At 47.0% G+C, this 25,815-nt stretch overlaps 2 protein-coding genes across 2 annotated transcripts in view; one reads left to right on the top strand and one right to left on the bottom strand.

Annotated features, from left to right (window-relative positions):
* Positions 1–25,815, bottom strand: part of ADCYAP1R1 (ADCYAP receptor type I) — a 391,549-nt gene that overhangs the window by 172,619 nt on the left and 193,115 nt on the right. The window lies entirely within an intron of this gene.
* LOC308569638 (vasoactive intestinal polypeptide receptor 1-like) overlaps positions 18,261–25,815 on the top strand; it is a 39,381-nt gene continuing 31,826 nt past the window's right edge. Inside the window, exon 1 of the mRNA XM_081163797.1 lies at positions 18,261–18,417. Coding sequence (XP_081019923.1) covers positions 18,382–18,417 — 36 coding nt within the window. The 5' untranslated portion in view covers positions 18,261–18,381. The remainder of the gene's footprint in view (positions 18,418–25,815) is intronic.

The raw sequence follows: 25,815 nt of genomic DNA, 5'->3' as shown, positions 1-25,815 counted from the left end.
ATGAGGGTGGAGACAGACGCCTCGGACAGAGCCGTGGGGGCGGTCCTGCTGCAGAAAGACCCGCAGGGGGTGTGGCGACCGGGAGCGTTTTACTCCAGGAAGCTCAGCAAGTCCGAGCAGAACTACACCATCTGGGACAGGGAGTTGCTGGCCATTCATGCAGCGTTCAAGGCGTGGAGGCACTTTCTGATCGGCGCCAAGCACACGGTGCAGGTTTGCACGGACCACAAGAATCTAGAGCACTGGCGCACGGCACAGTTCCTGAACCAGAGGCAGATACGTTGGGCTGAGTTCTTTGCGAATTTCGACTTCCGAATAGAGTATGTCCCGGGGGACACCAACATCATGGCAGACGCTCTCTCCCGTAAGCCACAGTATCTGGAGGACGCAACACCAGCGGCCGCCATGCACATCTTCGCACCGACAGTGTGGGCGTGCGCCGCGGCGACCGTGGACCTAGAGGCGGTACGGCGAGCGTTGCAGGGGGACTCCTTCGCACAAACAAAGATGGCAGAGGTGCAAAGGGGCAAAGCAGCGGCCGACGGTTTCCAGCTAAGAGATGGATTGCTCATCCGTAAAGGGGCCATCTACGTGCCGGGAGACGAACTTCGAGCCAAGGTGCTGCAGCAGCTGCACGACGCGCCCACGGCCGGCCACTTTGGCAAGGAGAAGACGGTGGAATTAGTAGCCAGGGATTTCTGGTGGCCTGGAATGAGAGGGGAGGTCGCAGACTACGTGGCGAGGTGTGACACCTGCCAGAGGGCCAAACCAGTGCACAAACCGCCGGCCGGACTGTTGGAGCCGCTGCAAACTCCGGTCGAACCTTGGGAAAGGGTGGCCCTGGACTTTGTCACGGATCTGCCCAGCTCAAGGGGCAAGACGGCAGTGCTGGTGGTGGTGGACCTGTTCTCCAAGATGGCGCATTTCATTCCGTGTGCTAAGGTGGCCACGGCGGAGCAAACCGCCAAACTGTTCATAGACCACGTGTTCAAGGTTCACGGTCTGCCACGGTCTATTCTGTCCGACCGCGGGCGGCAGTTCATCTCGAACTTCTGGCAGAAGCTGATGGGCTTCCTGAACGTCAAGATCAACCTGGCGTCGGCGAGACACCCGCAGACCAACGGGCAAGCGGAGCGGGTCAATGCCATCATGCAGCAGTACCTGAGATGTTATGCAAATCAACAGCCTGCGACGTGGGTGGATTACCTGCCGCTTGCAGAGTTCGCCTACAACAACACGAAGCACGTATCCACGGGGGTCACGCCGTTCTTCGCCAACAACGGGAGGCACCCCAGAACCTTCCCGGGACTGGAAAGAATGGGGGAAGGGGAGCCGCAGACAGCAGATGCGTTCGCGTCGGAGCTGCAGGAAGTCCACGATCAGCTGAGGCGCCACCTGGAGCTGGCCAAGCACGCATACAAGGTGCAAGCAGACAAGCACAGAAGGGTTGGAGAAGAGCTCCACGTGGGAGACTGGGTTTGGTTAGCAGCCCACGCAGTGCCGGCCAGGTCGTTGGCCAAGAAGAAACTAGGGCATAAACAACTGGGGCCCTACCAAGTCGAAGAGCAGGTCAACCCGGTAGCTTTCAGACTGGCACTTCCGGAGGGTTCCAGAATGCATCCGGTATTCCACAGATCGGTGCTCACTCCCTACAAGGCACCGCACAGGTTCCAGGAACCCGGAACGGCGCCGAGTCCGGCCAGAGACAGAACAGGGCACGCGGGAGCGGCACAGAAGGAGCGCATCAACGAAGTCACGGAGATTTTGGACTCCAGATGGGGGGAAGAGGGGGTAGAATACTTTCTCGCCAGGGAGGGCACCCCGGCCAGTGCGAACAGCTGGGTGCCGGGCTACGCCTTAGACGAACCCCTGCTCAAAGACGAGTTTCATGCCCTCTTCCCACATAGACCTATGCCAGCAGACTTTTTCGACGACTGGCTTTTCACGCCCACGCTTTCGGCCAGCACGTTCCGGGGGTTCGACTCGGAAGAGGAACCAACACGAGACGTTCGTTCCACGGAGGGGTCACCCTCGGGATCTGTCTCAGAACCCTCGTATTGGTGGGACGATAGGCCAGAGGAGCAGTTCCGCAGAAAGTGGCTGGACTGCTCAGGACGAGCAACGCCGCCAGGAGGAAGTGAGGGAGAGACGGACATGGACATTTTCGGGGACGACCCTGGTTTCGAGCACGGCGGCACAGAGATGGAAGCGGAGGTGACCGTCGTCAACGAGAGCAGGGAGGAAGACCCGGAAGAGTTCCGATGGAGGCCTGCCACGGGCAGCGACCGATATCCGACGTTCGTCCCTTTGCAACAGCAGCCCCCAGCTCCAGCACCGGAAGGAGGGGAGGGGGGACTGGGGGGCTTCGAGGGGGGGATGGATGTCAGGGGTTTAGGAGCAGAGGCACGGGCAAGGGAGGAAACAGAGAGCGAAGGGGAGGAGGCAGAGGAAAGGATGAGTGATGACGACGACCCGAGATCTCCTAGTCTTTCCAGTGAATCAGAGGATTCACAGAAAGGAGCACCAGTGGCCAGGGCAAGGGGGGAGTCTAGGGGGGCACCCCAGGAAGATAGAGCCAGAGGAGACTCAGGGGAGAGCAGCTGGAAATCGGGACCAGCGTCACCGCCAGGAAGCAGGGAAGAGGAAGGGAGCCAGGGGGGAAGCGCTGGCAGCTCACCACAGGAGGGAGGGCATGAGTCAGGAGTGGCCACACCTCCATCGGGGAGCGAAGAAACGGTTAAGAGGAAAGTGGAAGGTTGGGCGCGCGCGCCAAGTTCAAATGCAGAGGAAGGCGGCGCAGTAAGCAGCCCCGAAAGGGAACCAGGTCCTAAAGCCCGGCGCAAGGAGGCAGGAGGGTCCGGGTCAGCGTCAGAAGAATCCCGGAAGGAAGAAGCCCCGGGGGGTAGAGGGACCCAGAGGAGGACAGTCAGGCGGAAAAGGTGGAGTAAGGCTAGGATATTAAGTTGGTGCACACGGGGCGGAGACTCAGACGGAGCTTCGCCGATCTAGCTACTAGACGTAGAGTTGCGCGCAGCAGCGTGAGAATGGAAACTGTAATTCAATAAAGACTCTTACTTAATAATCGCTGGCTAGCGTGATCCTCTGTGAGCTAGGATCTTCAAGCAGCTCTGACAGCATCTCTGGGTTATTTCTGGGGCATAGGAATTAATTCATTTGTTTTCCTTTTTCAAACTATAGTCCGGCCCCCACAAGGTCTGAGGGACAGTGGACTGGCCCTCTGCTGCAAAAGTTTGCTGACCCCTGGGTTATACTAATGGAACAGCAGATAAGATGCAATGAAGTCCATATATTCTGGTCTTGGTGTTTGTAAGTGGGTCGCTTGAATGGGTTGCATTACTGCCTTCCACTGTGGAGGCAGAGAATAGCCATCATGGGCAATAGCCATCCATAGCCCTCTTCCCCCTGATTTGTCTAATCCTCTTTTAAAGCCACCGAAACTGGTAGTGTCCCTGCTTTCTGGGGCAGCGAGTTCCATAGTTTAACTTTGCGTTGTGGAAGGAAGCATTTCCTCTGTCTTGCTTTCGTCTGTGTAAGCTGTCCAGGGAAAATAATAATGAAGTCTTTGCCTTCATATATCCCGAATCTTCAAAGATTTGGTTTTGTTGGATGATTCCGGGTTCTATCCTTATGACAGAGGGAGGAAAACTTCTACTTATTCACTTTCTCCAAAGTATGCATAATTTTGCACACTTCTATAATCCATTCTTATAATCCATTACTAACAACTCTCTTAATATATATCTCTCTCTCTTCTGTTTTACAATTTAGAATACTCATTTAAACATTCTTAAAAGATGAATGACTTCCCTTCTTCTCTTTCCATGGTTCATTTTGCATATCATAAATCCCCGATATTTTACATAAACTAAGCTATTCAGTATTCCATTGGTACATCCATCAAAACTTATTTACACTGTTCAATTTATCTTAATTCTGCCAATGTTTCCAAGTGTATACCATTCCCCCCCATATATTCAATAAACATTTCCCAAACTTCTCTAAACGTATGTTCTTCTTGTTCTCTTATTCTATATGTTAAGTCCGCAAGCTGTGCATATTGCATCAGCTTAAGTTGCCATTCTTCTTTAGTTCAGACTTCGCTCATTTTCCATTTTGGGGCTAACAAAACATGGGCCGCTGTAGTTGTTACGGAAAAGCAGCAATGCGGGAGCGAGCTGCAGGTGGCTGGAAAGCAAAACAGGATGTGAATGTTTGGGACTGTACCGGGGAAACAAAGGGGCAGTCTATTCACTGTACTGAGCACCGGATGTTAGCTCAGAGTGTCATATGACCTGTACTGGAAGTACAGGGGTGGAGTTTTTTCTCTCTCTACTGTTGGAGTCTGATGAGTGCAGATGCGTTACTCTGTACTGCTGCAAGGACAGAAATAAAGACATGTAAATACATTTCTGTCTGTCTCTTTACCCTCCCTGGGGGAGGCAGGGAGGAGAGAAGAGTGGTGTGTTCTCCTCACGTTTGAGGAGGATCGCCGATAGTGACCTAGCCTGTATCCTGCCGGGAGACGCAGACGGGGAGGTCAACAAGGATCTCAAGCCGAGTGCCTGGAGAGTGGCCAGTTTCCTCTGATAAGGCTTGAAGAATCCAACAGTAGTGGCATACAATAAATAACCTTTTTTGACACCCGGGAATTTCCATCTGAATTATCCCCAACAATTTTTTTTTGGGGGGGGGGGAAAGTACTTTTAAACATTTTTTCAATTCATTATGAATTATTTCCCAATATTCTTTTACCCTTTTACAGGTCCACCACATATGAAAGAATGTGCCCTCAACCTCATTGCATTTCCAACACTTATCTGATTCAGTCTTATACATCTTAGCATGCCTACTTGGAGTTAAATGCCATCTATAAATCATTTTCAAGTGGTTCTCCTGCAAAGAACAGCATGCTGCTTTCCCAAAGTTGCTGCTTTTTCAAAGCGCTTTTCCAAAGTTTCCCCCAGAGATTAAAATCTATATTATGTCCTGTATCTCTTGCCCAGTGTGTCAAAAGACAAGCTCGTCTTTTGTTTCCCAATCTAATAACAGATTGTACATTTTAGATAAAAGTTTTTCTTTGTTTTGTAGATGTTCTTTTTCAAATTGTGAGCTTGGATCCGAAAAACCATTTTTCCCTGTCTTTTTTTTTTTACTTAAAAAAAGAAGAAGAAAAAAAAAAGACAAGGAACCTTTTACATCATATTTGCAGAAACAACAACAAAAATAGACTCACTGGCAGGATTTAAATAAACATTTACAATTTTATTTACAGAGAACAAGAAATTCACAGAGAAGAAGAATATATAAACAGCAGAATGCAACATGGGATGTAATAAACCAGAGACAGAAGTCGAGGGAGGTCAACAGGGAGGGGGGGGGGACTAGAAAATGAATGTTGAGAAATGATAATGTAGAACGCCCTCCCCCCAGATGTCAAAGAGAAAATCAACTACCAAACTTTTAGAAGGCATCTGAAGGCAGCCCTGTTTAGGGAAGCTTTTAAGGTTTAAGTGGTTATTGTATTTTAATATTCTGTTGGAAGCTATCCAGAGTGGCTGGGGAAACCCAGCCAGATGGACGGGGTGTGAATTATTATTATTATTATTATTATTATTATTATTATTATTATTATTATTATTATTATTGATATTTGTTATGAGGAAAGAAAATCAATAAAAATTATTTTTTTAAAAAAATAATAATTAATCATAGTAGTACAGTGGTACCTCTAGATGCAAACGGGATCTGTTCCAGAGCCCTGTTCACATCCTGAAGCGAACTCAACCCGCGTCTTTGCGTGAGCGGGTCACGATTTGCCACTTCCGTGCATGTGCGTGATGTCATTTTGAGCCTCTGCACATGCGCAAGTGGCAAAACACGGAAGTAAGGCGCCACTACCGAGAAGGCCCTCTGCCTGGTTCCCTATAACTTGGCTTCTTGCAGGGAGGGAACCGCCAGAAAGCGCTCGGAGCTGGACCTCAGTGTCCGGGCTGAACAAAAGGGGTGGAGATGCTCCTTCAGGTATACTGGGCCAAGGCCATTTAGGACTTTAAAGGTCAGCACCAACCCTAATCTTCCTTTAAATTCCCTTTGGAGGAGGACCACTGCCAATGAAAGTATGGAGGAAGATTCGGTGGAAGTCAGCATCATGTCTCCAGGGGGTCATAATATTTAGTGACGATATTGGATGTGGTATGGCAGCACCCTGCAGTCTCCAGGCCCTGTGCTGTTTCACAAGCTGATTGAAGGAGTGGTGGAGCTTGCAATGAAACAACATCACATTCAGCGAACTGTGATGAGAGAGGGGGTGAAGAGAAAGGGAGGTTGATGCTTTCAATGGAGGTCCCTTGGAGCTGGACCTCAGTGTCCGGGCAGAACGATGGGGGTGGAGACGCTCCTTCAGGTATAGTGGGCCATTTAGGGCTTTAAAGGTCAGCACCAACACTTTGAATTCTGCTCGGAAACGTACTGGGAGCCAATGTAGCTGGTGACTTAAAGGTTATGGGCTAATTTTGTCTCTCTTCTCTTTCATCCTCCTGGTCCCATGACATGTGGGATGCCCTCCTTTGTTCATTCATCTGCCCAGCCAGTGCCGTTCCTAAAAGCCATAATTGAGACACCCTCTGCTACCCCCCGCAGACCCCTGGGGTGGCCTGCAATGGAAAAGGCACAAACGGAAAAGGCTCCCATCCTGCGGCTGCTACAGACCTGCCGGAATGCCTTTTTTAATTATGGTAATTCTGCCTTGACACTGTAATAAACTCTCTGCTGTCGCAAGTCAAACAATTCAAAAGTGGTGGTGGTGGTGGAATAGGGGTGAGTGTGGAATTAGGCCAGAATTAGAATCCTGATTTGAAAGTGGCCACTGAATCGAGCTGCTACAGTCAGGTGCTTTGAGCGGGGCAAGGCTGAGAAGATGGATTGATAAGCAGAGGGTCAAAATTACAGGGGTGACTTCCCCTCTAGATATCCAAAGCAGAGCCAGATTAATACCTTTGGTGGCCCCAAACACTTAAAAGATTTGGGTGCCCTAATTCAAAATTTAAAGAATAATAAGTCATAAAACCAGTGAGCTACACTTGTTTATTTATAATTTAATAACTTTTATACAATTTGCTTTTGTGACTGTGTGGAACACAGTTCAGCTACTGATTGGTTGATTGGTTGATTGTGTGACTGCAGAAATGGATAAAAGCCCCCCATCCAAACAATGACTATTATCAGTGCAGGTAAGAATTTTTTTAAATTTTGATTTTTATCATCTATAATACTGTTTTATTTATTTTATAGTACAGTCCATTGATGATTGCTTTTGTTTGATGGATCAATGGTCTCGTTAGATAGTGAAATTCATGTTAAATTGCTGTTTTAGGGTTTGTTTTTAAAAGCCTGGAACGGATTAATCCGTTTTGCATTACTTTCAATGGGAAAGTGCGCCTTGGTTTTGGAATGCTTTGGTTTTGGAATGGACTTCTGGAATGGTTTAAGTTTGAGAACCAAGGGACCACTGTACTTGAAAAGTCAGAGTCACTCCCATTGCTCCACGCCCTTTTGCCTCTGGCTCCACCCACTATTGATAGGCAGCTCCACTGAGGTTGCTGGTGTGGCCTTTGGGCTGGAAAAGGTTCCTCAACCCCCAAAAGCTATTCCCTAGCTGCTCTTCAGACGCTTAGTGTTTGTCAGGGCTGAGTGGCCAGCAGCAGCCTGAAATGAGAGAGGATTCAGGAGCTGGGAGCCATGGAGGAAGCCAGTACACAGGGCCAAAGAATGAGCCGACACTCTGTTCTCACAAGACTCTGTGGCGATCACCAGGTCCCCGGACGTTTCACTGTCTATTGATCCCTGTGCCACCACTTTATTTCTCGCTGCCACCACCCAGGTCCTACCTGGTATAATACTGAGTCCAGTCAGGGTCAAATTGGAACATGAACTTCGGTTTATTTATTGTAGTTTAACAAGCGTGTGGTTTCATAGACAGTATTGGTCAATTACAATCATGGGGTGCCTATCCAGACCTATAACTTCCGCTACCTGCTCTCCCTCACTAAACCACCTCTCAGATATTTACTTGTCTTCCTAGCCCCTAACTGTTCCTGACTCATCTTATTTTGCTACACTCACTCAACCTACCCACAGACTCTATCCCAATTCACTCCCACTCCAACCAACCACCCAACTCCCAACAAACTCCTCCCTTCGCCCCTCCCAGAGCTGCTTTTATAGTCCCTCTGACTCCACCCCCTGGGTTTGATTGGGTAACTTGTTTAACTATTTCACCTCCAGCACTCTCATATGTTAATGTCACAGAAGCCTGCAAGCAAAACCTGGGTGTAACAATTATTTCCCCAACAGCTGGTATTCAGGGTCATATAGTCTCTGATGGTGTAACGTTGGAAAATGTCAACCACTCCTCCTACATGGGCAGTTATCTTTCCACAAGGGCCAACACTGATGCTGAAATCCAGCATCGCCTGAGCTCTGCAAGTGCGGCTTTCTCCCGATTGAAGTGCAGAGTGTTTGAGGACTGGGATATTCTCAGGGAAACCAAAATGCTTGTTTGCAAAGCTATTGTACTACCAACCTTACTGTACGCTTGTGAAACATGGACCATTTATAAATGCCATCTCCAACTCCTCAAAAGATTCCATCAACGGTGTCTCCGAAAATTTTTACACATCACTTGGGAAGACAGGCAAACTCAGTGGCGTAGCGTGGGTTGTCAGCACCCGGGGCAAGGCAAGTAATTTGCGCCCCCTAACCCGTGGATTTGCGCCCCCTAACCCTAACCCCCAGATGTTGCGCCCGGTGCGGCCAGCCCCCCCTGCACCCCCCACGCTATGCCACTGGGCAAACTAATACCAGTTTACTGGAAGAAGCAAAGATCACCAGTATAAAAGCAATGATTCTTCAACATCAACTTCGTTGGACTGGTCATGTTGTGAGGATGCCTGATTGTCGTCTTCCAAAGCAACTACTCTATTCTGAAATTAAAAATGGAAAGCGTAATGCTGGTGGTCAACAAAAGAGGTTTAAAGACTGTCTCAATGCAAATCTTTAAAAAGCAATTGGGAAACACTGGCCTGCGAGGGCTCCAGTTGGAGAACAGCCTTTACTGAAGGTGTCATGGACTTTGAAGACACTCAAACTCAGAACGTAAGGGACAAATGTGCTAATCCACACCGTGATCAACTCCCATCCAGAAACCAATGTCCCTACTGTGGAAGGACGTGTGGATCCAGAATTGTCCTCCACAGTCACTTACGGACTCATTGTTAAAACCGTGTTTATGGGAGACAATCTTAGCTACGAGGGATCGCCAAAGAAGAAAAAGCAAGAAGAATGTCACCATTGCAGCTAGTAGCCTTCTCCTCCATGCAAAGCCCTCTTTGAAAGCCATCGTAGCTGGGGGCCATCACTGCCTGCTGTGGGAGTGAGTGTCATTGCTGAATTCTGTGGGCCAAAAATTCAACAGCTGAATTTAGGGGCAGGCATCACACCATCAGAGGACCATGCCTTTCAAGCCAGTTTCTCCTAGTTGGCCTCCTCTCTGGCAGATGTGACAACCCATCAGCCTGCCCTTGGAGAGTTCGGGCATAGCCATTTCTCCATTGGGGGGCTGGGTATGAATTTTCGCTGGAGCTCACTGAGTTTGGTTATTAACAAAGCTCTGACCCCTTAACCCACGACATTGTTTAGTGTCTTCCATCCTGGATGTGGGGCAATGCATTTTCCCCACCCCAGGGTATACACACCATATATATATATATATATATATATATATATATATATATATATATATATATATACACACACACACCCACACACACCCACACCGTATATATATATTGTCAGGGAACTCCCATCGGAGCTAGAGGCGGAGAGAAGGCTCCGAAGGGATGCAGGAGAGGGTCCCAGTAGGGAGAGAGGCAGCCCATCTGCTGGGGAAGGAAATCAGCGTAACACCAGTGGAGAAGGGGGGCAGATGGGGGAATCGGGGAGGTGGCTCCAAGACTCTTCTCTGGAGATCAGTGGAGAGACTACGGGTACTCCGCTGCCCACACCCTCCCTGCCCAGAAGACTTCCGCGCAGGGAGAGTAGGAGGAGACTTGGCGTCAAACAACTTTTATGCTGGAAAAGGTTGAGGAAACGCCCACTGACGGATTCTGCTAGTGACTGAAACAGCCACGAAGTGAAGGACTGTCCAGACAGAAAAGGGTTAACCAGGTAACCTAGCCAGGAGTGGTGGCACTTACACACGAGCAACCCCTAAACCCATTACATATATGTATAGATTTATTAGTTTTTTAACATATCATTTCCAACAGTAATTAAACATACTTTTACATCTTATTCAATTTTTTCTGACTTCCATCAGTCCTGTCTGAAAATTTTCCAATCTAATCTCTTAGTATGCATTTCTTATTTTCCCTATTACATTTCAAACTCATAACCAACATCTCTATTGTTTTCTACTTTGTAACACTTCATATATTTCTCCTTCCAAAACTTCTTGTAGTCCTACTAGCGTAATTTGTTGATTACAGTTGCTCTTCAAATAATTCATATACAGTGGTACCTCGGGTTACATACGCTTCAGGTTACATACGCTTCAGGTTACAGACTCCGCTAACCCAGAAATAGTACCTCGGGTTAAGAACTTTGCTTCAGGATGAGAACAGAAATTGTGCTCTGATGGCGCGGCGGCAGCAGGAGGCCCCAATAGCTAAAGTGGTGCTTCAGGTTAAGAACGGACCTCCGGAACGAATTAAGTACTTAACCCGAGGTAAAGGTAAAGGTACCCCTGCCTGTACGGGCCAGTCGTGTCCGACTCTAGGGTTGCGCGCCCATCTCGCTTAAGAGGCTGGGGGCCAGCGCTGTCCGAAGACACTTCCGGGTCACGTGGCCAGCGTGACGAAGCTGCTCTGGCGAGCCTGCACCAGCGCAGCACACAGAAACGGCATTTACCTTCCCGCTATAAAGTGGTACCTATTTATCTACTTGCACTTAGGGGTGCTTTCTAACTGCTAGGTGGGCAGGAGCTGGGACCGAACGACGGGAGCTCACCCCACCGCGGGGATTCAAACCACCGACCATACGATCGGCAAGCCCTAGGCACTGAGGTTTTACCCACAGTGCCACCTGCATCCCAAACCCGAGGTACCACTGTACTTATTCCAATCTTCTGTAAATCTCTGGTCCCGCAGGTTTTGAATCCTTCTGATTCATTTGCATTGTGCCAATTGCATTGCCAGGGGTATTTTTAGCCCATCGGACTGAGTTGCATAACCAGAGCATATGGGACCGCCTTTAAGTTTGATTACTCTTTAATAAAGCTATTCCGTTTAATTTTAGCTCTCGGAGAAGTGCGAGGTTGTTCTCCATCTGTCATGCTGGAAAGATTTCTTAAAACACACACACACACAAATGTTTTAATAATTAAGAAATGGAAAGGATTTGATTATCTGAAACGTTGGAAGATGGTGCTCGATTTGTTGCTGCTGTTGTTGCAGGGCTTGCTGGAAAGTGCCTTAAAGGGGAAGTGTGTCACGCTGCCCCGATCAATGTGACGGAGAGGCACTGCCACCGCAAAGTTGAACGCACCATCTGGTCCTGCTCTGCACTCTTCTTAAGTGAGCGAATATAGACTTCTTGCTGTGAGTGTGTTTTTAAACGGCTGGGTGATCATTATCTTTAACTCATCTTTCCTCGGGGAAACATTATTGAGTGAAACAGGTGGTGAGTGTCAGGCCTCAGGCCCAGGATGAAAATCAGTTGCTGGAAATCCATAGCCTTCAGCACTTCTCTGATGAAAATAAGGATGTCATATTCAATGATGCTGATGTGCTGATGATGTGCTGGTATGGTGTAGTGGTTAAGAGCGGTGGTGTCGTAATCTGGTGAACCGGGTTCGCATCCCCGCTCCTCTACATGCAGCTGCTGGGTGACCTTGGGCCAGTCACACTTCTCTGAAGTCTCTCAGCCCCATTCACCCCACAGAGTGTTTGTTGTGGGGGAAGAAGGGAAAGGAGATTGTTAGCCGCTTTGAGACTCCTTAGGGTAGTGATAAAGCAGGATATCAAATCCAAATTCTTCTCTTCTTATTTATACTCCACCCATATCACTGGGTTACCCCAGTAACTCTGGGTAGATAGAGATAGATAGATAGATAGATAGATAGATAGATAGATGATAGATAGATAGATAGAAAGATAGATAGATAGATAGATGATAGATATCTATAAAGGTAAAGAACACCTGACATTTAAGTCCAGTCGCAGACGACTCAGGGGTTGTGGTGCTCATCTCGTTTTACAGGCCGAGGGAGCTGGCATTTGTCCACATACAGTTTTTCCGGGTCATGTGGCCAGCATGACTAAGCTGCTTCTGGTGCAACGGAACACTGAAACCAGAGAAATGCACAGAAACACTGTTTACCTTCCCGCCGGAGTGGTACCTATTTATCTACTTGCACTTTGGGGGGGGGCATGCTTTCGAACTGCTATGTTGGCAGGAGCTGGGACCGAGCAACGGGCGCTCACCCTGTCATGGGGATTCGAACTGCTGACCTTCTGATCGGGAAGTCCAAGAGGTTCAGTGGTTTAGACCACAGCGCTACCCGCGTCCCATATATATATAAACACAGCGGTACCTCAGGTTACAAACTTAATTCATTCCAGAGATCCGTTCTTAACATGAAACCGTTCTTAACCCGAGGCGTGCTTTCACTAATGGGTCCTCCTGCTGCAGCCACGCCACTGGCACGTGCTTTCCGTTCTCTTCCTGAGGCAAAGTTTATAACCTGAAGTATTACTTCCTGGTTAGCAGAGTTTGTAACCTGAAGTGTTTGTAACCCGAAGCGTTTGTAACCCGAGGTAACATTGTGTATATATATGTGTATACACACACACACAATCAGTGCTTTTTTCTTGGGGATGCAGGGGTATGCATACCCCAAAACATTTTGTGAATCTAATGGGAGAAGAAACTATTTTTAAAAAAATAAAAAAAATAAGTTTCTTCTCTATCACGGTGAATTGTCAGTTCCATTGCTACATCACAGACAGAAGCGGGCGTTTAATGTGTGAAGCAGTGTGGAATGTGGATGTGTGATAAAATGAGGTAATGTGAGGTAATGCATGTTCTTTGTACTTTTGTCCATTTACTGTATTTCTTTTTCTGGATTTGAAGTATAAAATGGTGATTTTTCTTGAGTCAAAATGAGAGTACCCCTAAACATTTTTAAAGAAAAAAAAGCGCTGAACTTAATAAAACCATTAAACATTAAAAAACTTCCCCACACAGAACTCCCTTCAGATGTCTTTTAAAGGTTGTCTAGTTACTTATCTCCTTGGCTCAGGGGTCACATAATTCCGTACACTGTAACACTTCTCCGAAGAAAATAGGGACGTCCTAAGGAAAAGCGGGACATTATGGGATCAAATCAGAAGCTCGAATGGCTTCTGTAAATCCAGGACTGTCCCTGGAAAATAGAGACACTTGGATGGTCTGGGAATGACAGCTGTGAAAAGGGGTTATTGAACTCAGGTGCTGCTTACAGGTTTTTCACAGTTGGCCACAGTGAGAATGGATTGCTCCAGGATAATGGAGTAGATGGCCCTTTGGCCTGATCCTGCAGGCCTCTTCTTAAGTGAGTTGCACTGCACTGAAACTCTGCTCTGGTCTTCCCAGGGCATCTTGTTGGCCACTCTGAGAACAGAATGTTGGTCAAGATGGGCCTTTGGCCTGACCCAGCAACATCTTCTGATGTTCTTATGAGAGTCCTATTACACGTTCTTCTCTGAGTATCCTTTGGGGACCTGGTGTCACAGAACTGCTTGATGGAGAGGAATGCTGGGAGGCACCAGCTGGTGGCCCCCCAAGGGAACCCCCAGGGGAAGAAGGCCCAGGGCCAGGGAACTGATGGTGGGATGAAGACAAGTGGTCAGAGGGAGAAGACTGGGAGGAGGAGATGTCAGAAGCTGTAGAGGCAACAGGGTATAGTGAGCAGGAAGAGGCTGGGGCAGAGAGCAGTCCAGAATCAGACGTAGAAGAGGAGGCGGGCCAGGAAACAGAGATGGGGCAGGCTGCCACAGAATCCAGGGAATCGCCCTCTCCTGCTGTGGTCAGCTCCCAGAACATGTAGTGGAATGAAAAGGGACGAGCAACAAGAGACTAGACAAAGGACCCAGAGATTTGGGAAGGATCCTGTGAAGAAGGAGTCTTAGGGAACGGTGGAAAGGCCCTCACAACTGCCTCATTGGGGAAGACCTATTGGGAACAGTTACTGCGATCACTAGTGAAATATACTCAGAGTCCTGTAGTGATTTCATGCTCTTTATTGCAGCTTGTAAAACAGTGATTGAATTGCCCCCCCAAACCTCAGGCTTAATAATAATAATAATAATAATAATAATAATAATAATAATAATAATAAAATTTATTATTTATACCCTGCCCATCTGGCTGGCACTCCCAGGCACTCTGGGCAGCTTCCAACAAAACACTAAAATACAATAACCTGTTAAACATTAAAAGCTTCCCTAAACAGGGCTGCCTTCAGATGTCTTCTAAAAGTTTGGTAGTTATTTTTCTCTTTGACATCTGGTGGGAGGGCGTTCCACAGGGCGGGTGCCACTACCGAGAAGGCCCTCTGCCTGGTTCACTGTAACTTCGCTTCTCGCAGCGAGTGAACCGCCAGAAGCCCCTCGGCACTGGACCTCAGTGTCTGGGCTGAACGATGGGGGTGGAGACGCTCCTTCATATATTTACACAACGAGTCCTGTCTGATTGGCTGATTCTTCTTCCCTCCTGGAGCCTGATTGGTCTTTTCCTGCAGGCCAATCAGTTGTTGCATTCTAGGATCCTACCAGCCTAATAGGCTGATTAACTTCCTCCTGGAGCCTGATTGGTCTTTTCCTGCAGGCCCATCAGTTGTTGTATTCTAGGATCCTACTTGCCTATTGTTCTAGGATCCAAGCTTAGTACATAACAACTAGTTTTGGTTTCTTTGAATGAAGAGTTAATTTCACCGTCACTGAGTGTTTTATTGCTGACTTACTCCTGTCTCCAGTACCTGACATCCGTCTGGCCTCTATGAAAACAGGATCTTGGTCTACAGAGGCCATTGGCTTGACACAGCAGCCTCTTCTTCTTATCTACATGGCACACTTCAAATATCCTCTACCTCTGCAAGTCTCCTCTCTTCCCTGCCCTCCGTCAGGAGCCTCAGCAGGAGGTGATGTTTTTGTTCCTTTTCTCAATCTGCCAGTGACTTTTATAGAAAGAAACACGAGAGATTTTCCCTTTCTTTCTTTTTAATTGCAGCTGCAACATGTTGTGTGGTGGATTTCACATCCTGCCTGATGGAGATGCATTATGCACCTCCCAATCACCACACTTTCTAATTCTATCCTTTCAAATAACTTCTCTTAATTTCAATCCCATCAACGTGACAACAATTACGCCATTCGATTCAGCTTTTCCTGGATTCGCTGGCTGTTTTAAGGCCTGGAAATAGTACAGCTTCAGCAGGCCTGGTTGCATATAAATAGATTCGTGTTGCTTATTTAAAGAGAAAAAGATGAATGAGAGAAGGGAGGAAGGGAGGAAGGGAGGAAGGGAGGGAGGAAGGAAGACAAACAGACAGACAGACAGACAGACTGACTGACTGACTGATGGACTGAAGGAACTTGGCTCATGCTGGGATAGCTCAGTACAGAATGAGACTCTCAATCTCAGTGTAGTGGGTTCAAGCCCCACACAGAATCATAGAGTTGGAAGGGACCCTGAGGGTCATTTAGACCAACCCCCTACAATGTAGGAATCTCAGCTAAAGCATCCATGACAGATGGGCACCCAACCTCTGCTTTAAAACCTCCGATGAAAGACAGTCAACCACCTTCCAAAGGAGTCTGTTCCACCGTTGAAAAGCTCTTCCTGATGGAGTATCCTTTTTTGTAACTTGAATTCATTGGTTCGGGTCCTACCCTCTGGAGAAGGACAACATCTTCCATGTGATTGACATTGCTTTGGATACTTGTAGGTGACATATCTCCTCTTTCCCAGGCTCAACATACCCAACTCCCTCAACTGTTCCTCATCAGGCTTGGCTTCCAGACCCTCGATCACCTTGTTCGCCCTCCTCTGCACACATCCCAGCTTCTCAAGATCCTTCTTAAATTGCCATGCCCAGAACTGGAAACAGGACTCCAGGTGTGGTCTGACCAAGGCAGAACAGAGTGGGGCTATGACTTCCCTTGACCTGGACCTTCTATTGATGCAACCCAGAATTGCATTAGCTTTTTTCCTACTGCATCACACTGTGGACTCATGTGAAGCTTGTGGTCTGCTAAGACCCCTAGATCCTTTTCACACGTACTACTGGCAAGCTGGGTGTCTCCCATCTTATATTGGTGCAGTTGGTGCAGCTCATCCGGCCCTGGAAATCTGAATTCATTTAAAGTAGCTTGACATTGCCACCATGAGTTTGACCAAACTGCAGGAGGCAGTGGAAGACAGGCGTGCCTGGCGTGCTCTGGTCCATGGGGTCATGAAGAGTCGGACATGACTAAATGACTAAACAACAACAGACATTGCCTTGGCACCTCCTTTTCTATATTGAGCTGAAATTCCCTCCTTACACCATTTATTCCGTTATCACCAGGTTGGGCATCACTTTCCTTTTGAGTGAAGACAGCAACAATGTATATGTTGAGCGGTCCTGCCTTCTCTCTGGGCAGTGAAGAGAGCTGATTGGCCAGAGAACAGAAGACTGGCAGAAAAGTCTCTCTGAGCCTATGTAAATTCAAATGGATTAAGGAAGAACAGGGAGAGCAGGAAAGAGTGTGGATTTGAGATTTTTGGGAAAACCTTTTTAAAAAACAACAACAACAACCCCACTTGACATTCCACTTGGGAACTGTTCAGATTGACTGGGGAAACCCAATCAGATGGGCAGGGTATAAATAAATTATTATTATTATTATTATTATTATTATTATTATTAGTGCTGGTTGACTGAATGGACCAGCCTCCACTGATTTTAATTGGGGAGCAGGAAGCAATACAATGAGCACAAACACTAGAATCCCATAATGACAATTAATTGTTTGCAGCCACCCATTCAAGCGATGTTCTCCATTTGCAATCTATATAACTTGTGGAGCCCTCAGCCCCACAGGATCCCAAATCTGTGCATACTACACATTCTTATAAGTCCCCCATTGAAAGGACATGTTTGATGCTCCACCCAACTTTTCACCTCTGGTCATACCTACCACTGGCCTGTGGCCCCTGAAAGGTTATCTATGAGGGAATGTGGCCCTCAAGCTACAGAAAGCTTCCCCATCACAGCTGTACAGTGTGTTGCGCATTTTTGAATAGAAAATTGCTAGAGGTTCCTACAAAGGAAGGATGGCTTTTCAAAACGATGGAGTAGGCGGAATTGATGAGATAAATAGCAAAGATTAGTGACCGAAATGACGGGAAATTCCTTGAGGACTGGAAACGTTTCATTGAGTATTATCGTGAGATGAAAACGTGAGCAGGATTTGAAATATGAGCAGCAGCGTTAATATATTAAGATAAATACGTTAGAGTGGATGTATTGAATATTATATTACAGTAGTACCAGTGGCGTAGCGTGGATTGTCAGCACCCGGGGCAAGGCAAGTAATTTGCGCCCCCTAACCCGTGGATTTGCGCCCCCTAACCCTACCCCCCAGATGTTGTGCCCGGTGCGGCCGGCCCCCCCCCTGCACCCCCCACGCTACGCCACTGAGTAGTACCTCAGGTTACAGACTCCGCTAACCCAGAAATAGTACCTCGGGTTAAGAACTTTCCTTCAGGATGATAACAGAATTTGCGCAGCGGTTGCACGGCAGCAGCGGGAGGCCCCATTAGCTAAAGTGGTACCTCAGGTTAAGAACAGTTTTCGGTTAAGAAGGGACCTCCAGAACGAATTAAGTTCTTAACTCGAAGTACCACTGTATATGTAAAATATGCAGCATTTAAGGGTAGATATGGAAACTGTGGAAGGGAAGTCAGTGGAGAAAGCAATTTACGGTCCGTACAGTTTTTTTCTTGAGAAATCAATAAATAAGATTTCTTTTTATTTCTTTTTTAAAAAGAACATTACAGTGGTAGCAATAGCAGTAAGATTCATTATTCCTGTCTTTCTACTACTGCTGGTAAGATGCTAATGACGATGGTACTTTTGCTTACCTGTGAGGACTGGAGCCTGCGGGGAGAATTGCTCCTTGAAAGCCGAGCTGAGAAGGTGTATCTTAAGAGGCGGTGCTTGATTGGTGTGGATCGTCAGCCGTGTGCCGGCAGGGACAGAGTCTCCTGCCGCGACGGAAGATGCTGCTAACTTTCTGCTCGCTGTTCTTCCCCTTGGTAAGTGAATCCATTGTTTGCCTTTCCAGGGAGCGAAATCCTTAGACAGCCTGCTCCTCTTTGGGAGAAGCTGGCTTGTGCCTTCGCAAAGTGTCAGCTTGTTCCTTCTTTGTGGGTCCACGAGGAGCCCTTAAAAGCCTCTGGGCATCCTACAGTGCTCCATTGAGGCGGTTCAAGAAGAGTTAAATAGGCAGATTACTGCTCTTTCATTGCAGTTTTGAGAGTGGAACAGACAGAAGTGGGTTTTGGTCACCGGTTGGCGAGGATCGCAGAGGTGTGATCTTAGGAACCGGGAGTGTGGCATGAGAAGCTGGCAATTATTCTCAGGTGAATTCATACAGGGAGCAAGGACGTAACGGGGCACGTCTATGTGTGTTGCGCCAGCAGCTGAGGTTATCGGATGCTTTGCTGCTTCCACTCTCAACTATGGCTTAAATAATTGTTGCCGCTGCTGAACTTCTGCTGTGGAGACAACGTTCGTCTTCGTCGGATGGCTCAAGGAGTAGTAGGCCGGCCAAACCCCAATGATGGGGGTCACCACCACTGACGTTTCTTTTTACTGGGAATTTTAACAGAAGGAGAAATGGGGGAGAGAAGAGAATGGAGAAAGCAGAAGGGAGAGGAGAGGCGACAGGAAGCAATGCATAGAAGACAAATATTGCTAATGGAGTCTCATCTTTCAGGATGGGTTTAAAAATGGATATTCAGAACTATTATTATTATTCTTTATACCCTGCCCATCTGGCTGGGTCTCCCCAGCCACCTTGGGCAGCTTCCAACAAGGTATTAAAATACAGTGGTCTGTTAAACATTAAAAGCTTCCCTAAACAGGGCTGCCTTCAGATGTCTTCTAAAAGTCTGGTAGTTTTTCTTCTCTTTGACATCTTGTGGGAGGGTGTTCCACAGGGAGGGCGCCACTACCGAGAAGGCCCTCTGCCTGGTTCCCTGTAACCTCGGTTCTCGCAATGAGGGAACCGCCAGAAAGCCCTCGGCGCTGGAGCTCAGTGTCCGGGCTGAACGATGGAGGTGGAGACGCTCCTTCAGGTATACTGGGCCGAGGCCATTTAGGGCTTTAAAGGTCAGCACCAAGACTTTGAATTGTGCTCGGAAACTATCTGAATATCTAACCTAAGAACCGCAGAATTGTAGAATTGGGTGGGACCCTGGGGTTCATCTAGTCCAGTGTTTCTAAACTTGGGTCTCCAGCTGTTTTTGGACTACAATCCCCATTATCCCTGGCCACTGGTCTTACTAGCTAGGGATGATGGGAGCTGTAGTCCAGAAACAATCGCAGACCCAAGTTTGTGAAATACATGGTCAAGTCCCAACCCCCTTCAATGAAGGAATCTCAACTAAAGCATCCATGATGGGTGGCCATCCGACTTCTGCTTAAAACCCTCCAAGGATCCACAACCTTCTGAGGGCTCAGACCAATGGGACCAGAGCAACACCCTGTTTCTCACAGTGGCCAACCAAATGCCTGTGGAAAACCTGTGGTCAGGATTTGAGCACAAGAGCTTCCTGTAGTTTCCAGCAACTGGGATTCAGGAGGAAAGCGTGGAGGCAGGGCATAGTCATCATGGCTAGCAGCCATTGACAATTGCCTTTTCTTCCTTCGTGAATTTGTGAAATCCTCTTTCAAAGGCACCCAACTCGGTGGCCATCGCTGCCTCCTTTGGGAGTGAGTTCCAGAGTTTAAACTAAATTACTAAAGGCAGATCTGGTTCACTCACTGGAAACCCAGCCAGATGGGTGCGCTATGATGAATACATTTTTATTATTATTATTAATATGGGACGCGGGTGGTGCTGTGGGTTAAACCACAGAGCCTAGGACTTGCCGATCAGAAGGTCAGCGGTTCGAATCCCCGTGACGGGGTGACCTCCCGTTATTCGGTCCCTGCTCCTGCCAACCTAGCAGTTCGAAAGCACAAAGTGCAAGTAGATAAATAGGTACCGCTCCGGCGGGAAGGTAAACGGCATTTCCGTGTGCTGCTCTGGTTCGCCAGAAGCGGCTTAGTCATGCTGGCCACATGACCCGAAAGCTGTACGCCGGCTCCCTCGGCCAATAAAGCGAGATGAGCGCCGCAACCCCAGAGTCGGTCACGACTGGACCTAATGGTCAGGGGTCCCTTTACCCCTTTACCCTTTACCTATTATTATTATTACTATTATTACTATTATTATTATTATTATTATTATTATTATTATTATTATTATTAATTTATTTTTCTTGTTCCCTGAGATCCACAGGCTCTTTTGTACTTAGAAGCGCTGCTAGTGAACTTGCCTGAATGCAGGAAACTTCCACATCACGATTGCTTTCTGCACTCACATTCCTTTAGGGATCAATGGTGACCTCATTCCTATTTTTCTCTCTTCTGATAACAGTAGAGCTTAATTCATCCTTCTTCTTCTTTTAAGCTTTCTTGAGTCCAAGTAGTAGTTTCCTTGAATGCATGGCAAAAATGAGAGAGAGTTTTAAATCAGAATATTGTTTCAGTTGTGGCTAGATAAGTAAGGGGAGTGGGGCGTTTGTACCCACGCTAGCAATGATGACAGGTTTTCGTTTTTTCACTTCGGCCTCCTTAAGAAGGAGTTTGAACAGATTTCTTGGGCTCACTTGGGTGTTTGTAAGCAGAACGTTGTGACATTTGCGTTTCGGGAAAAACAGGTTTTTGGCTCAAATTCAATTCCCGTCTTCTCAAAAAAGGGTGAGTCGTTTCTGAACACACACACACACACACACACACACACACACACACACACGATGTCATAAATTAATACAAGGAAGGAGAGTTAAAATAAGAAATCTAGACATGAAAATCTGGAAAAGGACATTCACAGGAGCCTGATTGTCCAACCCCTGACTGAGGTAAAAAATCCACAGCACAGCAGTTTGGCAGCCAGTCAGAATCCATTTCTGAAGGCCCTGTCTTTTTAAGACCTGGAAGTACATCTGGAAACCTAAAGGAAACTGTCAGGGAGACAAAGTCATACTTTGGCAGCCAGTGTGGTGTAGTGGTTAAGAGCGGTAGACTCGTAATCTGGGGAACTGGGTTCGCTTCCCCGCTCCTCCACATGCAGCTGCTGGGTGACCTTGGGCTAGTCACACTTCTTTGAAGTCTCTCAGCCTCACTCACCTCACAGAGTGTTTGTTGTGGGGGAGGAAGGGAAAGGAGAATGTTAGCCGCTTTGAGACTCCTTCGGGTAGTGGTAAAGCGGGATATCAAATCCAAACTCTTCTTCTTCTTCTTCATTCCACAACAGAAAAATGGGTGCTGCCCCTGATCTCCTCCCCAAAATAGGCAAAGCACATACACCCCCCCAAAAGCAAATAAAATATGGGCAACAAAAGGGGAAGGACAGCCCCCTGGAATAGGCAAACCTCCAATCTACCCCCATACAAATACGTACATATGGTGGTACCTTGGTTCTCAAACTTAACCTGTTCCAGAAGTCTGTTCCAAAACCAAAGCGTTCCAAAACCGAGGCACGCTTTCCCATAGAAAGTAATGCAAAACGGAATAAAGACAACCCCAAAACAGCAATTTAACATGAGTTTTGCTATCCAACGAGACCATTGATCCATGAAATGAAAGCAATCAACAATGTATTGCAGTCACACAATCAATCAATCAATCAATCAATCAGTAGCTGAACTGGGTTCCACACAGTCACATAAAAAAGAGCTGCCAAAACAAAAACTCACAATAAATAGCAAAAACAGACAGACCTCTGCGTAATCCTCAAAACGGAAGTGTTGTACTCAAATCGGAAGCGTAACACTCAAAATGGAGCACGTTCGGCTTCCGAAAAACATTGGCAAACCGGAACACTTACTTCTGGGTTTGCAGTGTTTGGGTTCCAAGTTGTTTGAGTACCAAGGCGTTTGAGAACCAAGGTATCATTGTACATCACAGCATGTGACTTTGGCCAAATCAACAATAATTCAGCCTAACCCACCTAAGAGCCGGGCTGTTGTGGGAATAAATTGAAAGCCGACGCATGGACACTCCCACTCCCTCTGACCTAACTTTGTGGGACCAATCATTCAGCCTTGCCTACTTTGCAGGGTTGGTCTGAGCCTCAGTTACAGGACTGTGCAAAGACACAGACATCCTGATCTGATTTGTGGGACCGATCCTTCAGCCTAGCCAATTTGTAGGTCCAGATTGGTCCCTGCGTGCTGCCAAACCCATGAAACCCACTCCTCTCGCATGGCAGCCCCCAGCCATTGCCCCCCCCCCTCTCTCTCTCTCTCTCTCTCTCTCTCTCTCTCTCTCTCTCTCTTTCTTTCCTTTGTCTGCCTGAGCAATTTTTGCCTGCATGGGTGGTTGCATCTGAATGCCTGACGAGCGCACCTAGTAATTATCATTACTCTTAATGCCTTTGAACACGTGAAGCACTTTTGACAGCTATTAACTTTTAATTGGGATGACAAAAAGAGTCACAGAACATGTCAGAAACCTGACGTGGAAGCGTTAGGTACAAAAGTGAAGTTTCCTCTCTTCTCCACCCAGCCAGGGGGCGGTTGGGGGTGGCGGGAGGAGATCGACAAAGCATCATGACTAGCGTGGGAGAAAATGAGAAGAGCATCTCAGGGTCACCTCCACAGCCTAAGAGGGCCAGGGGCCCATGTCCTCATGGGAAGCAATAGAGATATTGATCAGAGTGAGGGGGTGGGATGCAGATTTATTGATTGACTGCAATGTTGTCACAGGATGATGCACATCAGAATAAATTAATTAACACCTCATCATAGAATTTAGGGACGCGGGTGGTGCTGTGGGTTAAACCACAGAGCCTAGGACTTGCTGATCAGAAGGTCGGTGGTTCGAATCCCCGCGATGGGGTGAGTTCCCGTTGCTCGGTCCCTGCTTCTGCCAACCTAGCAGTTCGAAAGCACGTCAAAGTGCAAGTAGATAAATAGGTACCACTCCAGCGGGAAGGTAAACGGCGTTTCCGTGTGCTGCTTTGGTTCGCCAGAAGCAGCTTAGTCATGCTAGCCACATGACCCAGAAGCTGTATGCCGGCTCCCTTGGCCAATAAATCAAGATGAGCGCCCCAACCCCAGAGTCGGCCACGACTGGACCTAATGGTCAGGTGTCCCTTTACCTTTACCATCATAGAATTGTAGACCTGGAAGGGTCATCTATGTGCTGGGCCCAGGGGTAACCAGGCAGGAAACCAGAGAAGGACAGGTGCAGGATCCAGCGTACAGCAATGTTGCTCCCACAACCTGGGGTGGGGTCTGACAGCCTTTTATCTTTGTCGGGGTAGCGGCCAGTCCTGATCCCCTGGTGACTCACCTCCCTGTTTCACCCGAAGGCAAGCACTCCTCCTGTGAATACTCAGGTCTTTCCTCCTCTTAGACCTTAGTCTCTTCAGTCTCTGTAGTTTGGGAGATGTCGGTGGGTTACTAGACCCAGGGGCCGCCTCAGCCTCCCCTGACCCAACTGGTAGTGGAGCAGCTGTAAGTGATGTTCCAGCTGAAGGCAACGAGGTCATCCCCGCATCTGGAGCCAGGGCAGGCTCAGGCCCCTGACTCGGCTCAGCTGGTGTTTGTTGCAGGGGAACCTGTGCAGACTGGACTCTTCAGGATCAGGCCCCAGACTTGGTTCAGGTGATGCCTGAGGCAAAGGATCCAGTGCGGACTGAGTCTCCTCTGGTTCCGAGTCTGAGCCTGAGTCCCTGGCCATTGCCTAGTCCCAGTAATGCAGGAAGAACAAACACAGATATTGAAACAATTCTCATAATTAGCAGAGTTAAGACATGGAAAGGATTTCACCGCTGTCAACTTTTAAAAGTCTGATTGTTTTTTAAAAAAAGGTTTTTACTTGGCATCGGAAGGAACATAAAGTGAGGGGCAAGACACACCTCAGAGGAAGACTCCACAACCTCCCCGAGGGAGACCGTTCCACTGTTGAACAGCTCTGTCAAAAAGTTTTTCTGCATGTTTAGTTGGAATTTTTTTTTTATTATTATTATTATTATTATTATTATTATTATTATTATTATTATTATTATTATTATCTCTTTTCTTGCAACTTGGAGCCGTTGGTTTGGGTCCTACCCTCTGAAACAGGAGAAAACAAGCTTGCTCCATCTTCCATGGGACATATCTTTAGATATTTGAAGACAGTTATATCTCCTCTCGGTCTCTTCTTTTTCAAACGAAACATATCCAACTCCTTCAACCATTCCTCATCAGGCTTGGTTTCCATGTACACAAATAAAAAATGCAGTTTGCCTTCAGAATCCGCACTCCTCTGACTTTTATGATGCAGTCCTCCAACATGTTTGCACATATTCCTTTGGTGGAGATCTGCATTGCAAAATTCAGAGAAGTGTGAATTTTGTAGGATGGCTGTCTCTCAGCACACACATTGCTCTGTAAAGTGAAAACTAGGTAGGATCGCTTTGAAATGAGAACTGCGTGAAATTTCTCCCCACCCCTAGCCACAGTTTACTGTCATGCCTGAACCCTAAACTTTGATTAATCTTAACCCTGGTTTGTTAGAACAAGCTAGCTTCATAAACCTTGAGAAATTCACGAACAGCTGTTTCAAATTTTGCTGGTATTTATTGTAGTCTTGCTGGGCAATATACAATATGAGAGTATGTGGCATCTTCTTGCCATGTCTGACTAAATTTATCAAAATTCCTTTTGCGGCCCTTGACATCCCTCAGGTGTCTCACATGAGCACCAGACTCAAATCAACCACAGAATTTTATTTAATATACCTAAGAACCGTCCTGGATGAAACCAAAGGCCTATCTAGGCAACCTTCTGTGGCCCACAGTGGTGAGGTGAACCAGAAAAGTCCACAAAAGCCATCTCTTGGTTACTGTTTCTCCAAGGCTGCTATTAATGGACCTATTGCATCTGGTCTGGGAAGCAGTACATATCCATCCACCCTAGCAGCCATTTCTGTTATTATCCTCCACGAATTTGCCTTACCTCCTTTTCAAGCTCTCCATGTTAGCAGCTTTCACTAGTAATTGTGTTAGTGAGTTTCATGGTTTATTTTTTATTTATACTTTTCACATTTATACATTTCATTAGTTTCGCAATCAATTCAACATTTCCAAATTTGACTTCCTTCCCCCTCTTTCTGCGGCTCCTTAAATTAATTTTTTTTAATATCTTCTGCATATCCTATCCAAATTCATTTAATTTGCTCATTTAATTATCTGCAGCAAATATATACTCTTCTAAAACTGCAGGTTATTACAATATTCAATATTCAATATTCTGTAAATATTCAATAAACCATTCCCATTCTTTTATAAAAAGTTTGTTATCTTGATTTCTTATTCTTCCAGTAAGTTTTTGCCATTTCTGCATATTCCATAAGTTTTTGTATCTATTCTTCCTTTTCTGGGACTTCCGCTT

This window comes from Podarcis bocagei (genome assembly GCF_964188305.1).
Source record: "Podarcis bocagei genome assembly, chromosome: 12".
Taxonomy (NCBI): Eukaryota; Metazoa; Chordata; class Lepidosauria; order Squamata; family Lacertidae; genus Podarcis; species Podarcis bocagei.
Note: the sequence above shows the minus strand (reverse complement) of the source record. Positions and strands in the feature narration are given on the sequence as shown.